Source organism: Vitis riparia, chromosome 6, assembly GCF_004353265.1.
Source record: "Vitis riparia cultivar Riparia Gloire de Montpellier isolate 1030 chromosome 6, EGFV_Vit.rip_1.0, whole genome shotgun sequence".
NCBI lineage: Eukaryota > Viridiplantae > Streptophyta > Magnoliopsida > Vitales > Vitaceae > Vitis > Vitis riparia.
The window spans coordinates 16,616,428-16,620,203 of NC_048436.1; the positions used below are offsets into that span (position 1 = coordinate 16,616,428).

The 3,776-nt window shown below is 43.1% G+C and overlaps 1 protein-coding gene across 1 annotated transcript; it reads right to left on the minus strand.

The window, feature by feature from the left end:
• Nucleotides 1–297: 297 nt before the first annotated feature.
• On the minus strand, nt 298–2,290 carry LOC117916603 (probable protein phosphatase 2C 24). Its single transcript, XM_034832720.1, has 4 exons — nt 1,612–2,290; nt 1,191–1,511; nt 934–1,039; nt 298–831 (listed from the first exon to the last, which is right to left on the minus strand). Exons 1-4 carry the CDS (start codon nt 2,089–2,091, stop codon nt 512–514), a joined length of 1,227 nt encoding a protein of 408 aa, XP_034688611.1. The 5' UTR covers nt 2,092–2,290; the 3' UTR covers nt 298–511.
• Between the last annotated feature and the right edge of the window lie 1,486 nt (nt 2,291–3,776).

The following is a 3,776-nucleotide window of genomic DNA, read 5'->3' on the forward strand; positions in this document are numbered from 1 at the left end:
CAATGGACGGCGTAAACCACAACCCCATTTAATTAATAATCCATTTAACCACCACTAAACTCCAAAATTAAAGTGTTTTAAAAAACCCAAAATTACTGGTAGAGAATCCACCAAAACATCCCCAATTCGAAGCCGGCCTCCCTCCCCACCTCCGAAGCCAAATTGGCAATTTCAATACCCATGAAACACAAGCAATAATTTTCATTTATTATTTTTTAAAATTCACATGAACCGCCCACTCAGTGTTTATTGTATGATCGCATGAATGAATAATAAACGAAAACAAAACTCAGAATATATGATGAAAAAACCAGCATGAAAAAGGCTGGGCTGCATTTTGTGTGTTTGTATTCCCATTTCCCATTTCAGTTTCCGCTTTTTCATTTCCCCTCAAAACAAGGACTCCATCACCGTCCTTACAGGACAAAAATTAAAAAAAAAAAAAAAAAGGACCCAAACATCATTTACCCAAAAAGGAAAAAAGAAAAAAGAAAAAAAAAGGAATGGGTGTCTACGTGTCCTTCCTAAGATCCACCACCACCACGCTCACGTTGTCCGCGGTGTGCCTAGCCAAGGCCAGCTTTGTCAGCAGCATGGAGGCGTCGGAGCACGCCTTGTCCCAAGCCTCCCCTTCCCCCTCATTCTCCGCCCCTTCCACACCCTCCGGTACCTTCCCCTTCAGGCACATTCGCGCCACGCCGCACGCTGTCTCGTTCGACACCACGTCCCACAGACCGTCGCTCGCCAGTATCAGACACTCGTCCTCCGCCGATCGTTCCGTGATCGTCACCTCCGGCTCGCAGCTCACGAAGGGCTTTAAGTAGTTATCGCCTGTGAATTTGAGAAACAAAAAACCCCCAAGATGGAGTCAGATTGTGAAACCGCGATAATATTTTTGGAACCTGATGAAAGTCTGGTTCTTGATGCTTTTACCTATGGCTCTTGACATGGCGAGGACTCCCAGAACCCTAGGTCCGTCCCAGAATATGACACGCCCGCCGGCCGACTGGATCCTCTGAAGTTCGTCGGGGCGGTCCGGCTGTTACCACCAACCACGACAACAACGAGTCAGGACTCACCAATCCTAAAGTTTTTGCTTATCAAATGTCCGTCGTGTCAAGTACATGGTGGCCCCAGTGGACGCGCATGTACTAGATTATACATAGTTCGTGGGTTGGCAAGAGGCTCACCTTGTGATCGGAGGAGAGAGGGATCGCCTTGCCGTTACGGCAGAGAACTGCGCGGGAGTCGCCGCAGTTGGCGACGACGATCTTCTCCGGTGTGACTACTGCGACTACGGCTGTGGATCCTACGGCATCGCACTCAGGTGTTTGAAGCTCGCACCTGCAAACGGCTCCTGATGCTCCTATATTCCGTGCATTCACTTCCTTGTCCATGCGACTGAAGCTTCGCTCCATCGCATTCTTCCAACCTGACTCCGTACACGTGTCCTTGTTCTCTAGCTCTTCTCTCACCAGTTCATGCATTCGATCTCTGCAGTTCATCGCTACCTGTTAAAGTGGAACATTCAGAGAACTCAAGGTTTATATTCTAGGATCATCGAAGGACGTGAGGTAATTGATGAACGAAAGAGGAACACGAGATTCTTACATGCGAACAGCCGTGACCATCATAAACTCCGAAGTAGTGCGAGCCATTCGTGGTTTGGTGGTGTTGCCGGAGGAAGGAAGGGTGCACGGCGACGGCGTCTTCCATGTCTCTTCTCCTCCCACATACCGATGCTATGCCGAACTTCGGATACTCATTCTCCATCTGGAGATCCGCCTGAAAACTCGTCTGAGGATGCTCCTTGTCGGAGCCTCCATGTTCCGACTGCAAACAACTGCCCTCTACTTCAGAAGCGCAGTTTTCAAAGGTGTTGGCGCACTTCCACGAGCAGGCCTCGGCGTAAGGATAAGCCGCCTCCAGCTTCCGCCGCTTCTGCCCGTTCTCGGTCTCTGAAGGGGCCACACCGGCAACGAACTTGAAACGCCGGAGCTCCATTCTCCGTCGCCTCGCCACTCGCGAACTCGGCTCGCACTGAGTGGACGTCTCCCCATCGCTCACAACCCCACAGCAGATCTCCGCCATTACAAAAACCCCCCAACCAAAAAAAATTCACAAACACAGAACCCCTCTTCTCTGCCCTACACAGTTGAAAACCCCAAAAACCAACGATCCTGTCTCCATTCAAAATTGAAGGACCAGAGGATGTGAGAGAATGAACGGTCGCGCGCTCATGAACTGACCCTTTTAAAACCCAACCCACCTCTTTGGACTCTTTTTCTTACGTAGAAAGAGAAGCTCTCTCCTTTTTCTTCTCTCTTTCTGAGTCTGAGCATGGTAGGGCAGCTGCCCGTCACCGTCACGGGCAGACTGACACGTACTATTTTCGTATGACGTAGTGGTCCTCTGCCTGAATCAACCCATCTCCATCGTTAATCTCCCCCTCTCTCATCCCTCTCTATCCACCACGTGTGGCTCCTCTTGTGCACACCCCCAATACGTGGCCCAATAAGAATTAAACACCGCGACGAAAGGAACTTGCTTTCCTGACACGCATGTGGTCCTGGGGTGTTTTAAAAGCCTTACAGACCAGCCTTCTCGACACGTGTCGACATAGAGTCATGCGAGATTGCTCCACGATTTAAAATTCCTGCTTTTGTTCCTCCGGGGGTGTGGTGGCCCAATCAGAAGCCTCTACGTAAGAGGCGAGTGATTTTGACATGTGGGTCCACGCCGTTGACACTTATATAGAATATCTGGGACACGTGTTTGAGATCAGGCGTTGCTTTAGACAAACCCTCCTTCTTGGCAGCGCCGGACACGTTTCATGCACCCGCCATCCTTTAATTGAACTGATTCTCAGAATGTCAAAAATACCCTCATCCGGGGGGGGGACAACGATATCACTCAAGTAGATCCGGGTACACGTGGAGAGAGACTAGTGGAAAACGTGTACAGGTAGAGATAGGACAGTACGGTGGGTGGGGACAAAATTGGGAGTGATTAGGGGGGTTGATCAGATCAAACAGTTGGTAGAGTTCCACGTGTAAAATGTAGCTGGCAAGCAAATGTACTCTTTCTTCATGAAAGAGACACAACTCCTAACCCACAGCTCTGGTTGTAGAGTTTTGGGCAAAATAGCCTTTCTTGTAAAACTTAATGTATATATATATATATATATATATATATATATAAAAGAAGTTAAAGTCTCGTTAACGAGACTTCATTTATTTATTTTTATTTTAAAATTTAATTAAAAATATATTCTTTAATAATAAATTTTTTATCTATTTAAACTTAAAATATTTAATATTATTTCAGTAAATAATTTATTAATTTAAGTTATATCATATAATATGAGAGATATTTTTTTTAATTGTATAAATATTTAATAGATATTTTTTGTGACTTTGATAAAACTATTAAAAGTTATATTTTATAATAGAAAGTTATATTTTGTAGTAGATTTTTTCTAATTAATTTTATTGACTAATTTTGAAATATATCTTTAAGCCATATTTTTTTTACATAAAATTATAAACATATATTTTAAAATAATGAAAAATATGAAAATTTAAGATTATACTATTATTTTAATAAAGATAAATTTTTTAAAATACAAATAAATTAATACATTAAAAATATAATAAATTGATAAATTATATAATTTTATATCTTATTTATAAATCATATATCTTTATTATTTAGATAATACTATTATTTTAATAAAGATAAATTTTTTAAAATACAAATAAATTAATATCTTAAAA

Coding starts and splice junctions, on each gene's coding strand:
- LOC117916603 (XM_034832720.1), bottom strand. CDS start 2,091: ATGGCGGAGATCTGCTGTGGGGTTGTGAGCGATGGGGAGACGTCCACT. Junction 1,512..1,611: donor ATGGTCACGGCTGTTCGCAT/GTAAGAATCTCG, acceptor CCACTTTAACAG/GTAGCGATGAACTGCAGAGA. Junction 1,040..1,190: donor CTCTCTCCTCCGATCACAAG/GTGAGCCTCTTG, acceptor TGGTGGTAACAG/CCGGACCGCCCCGACGAACT.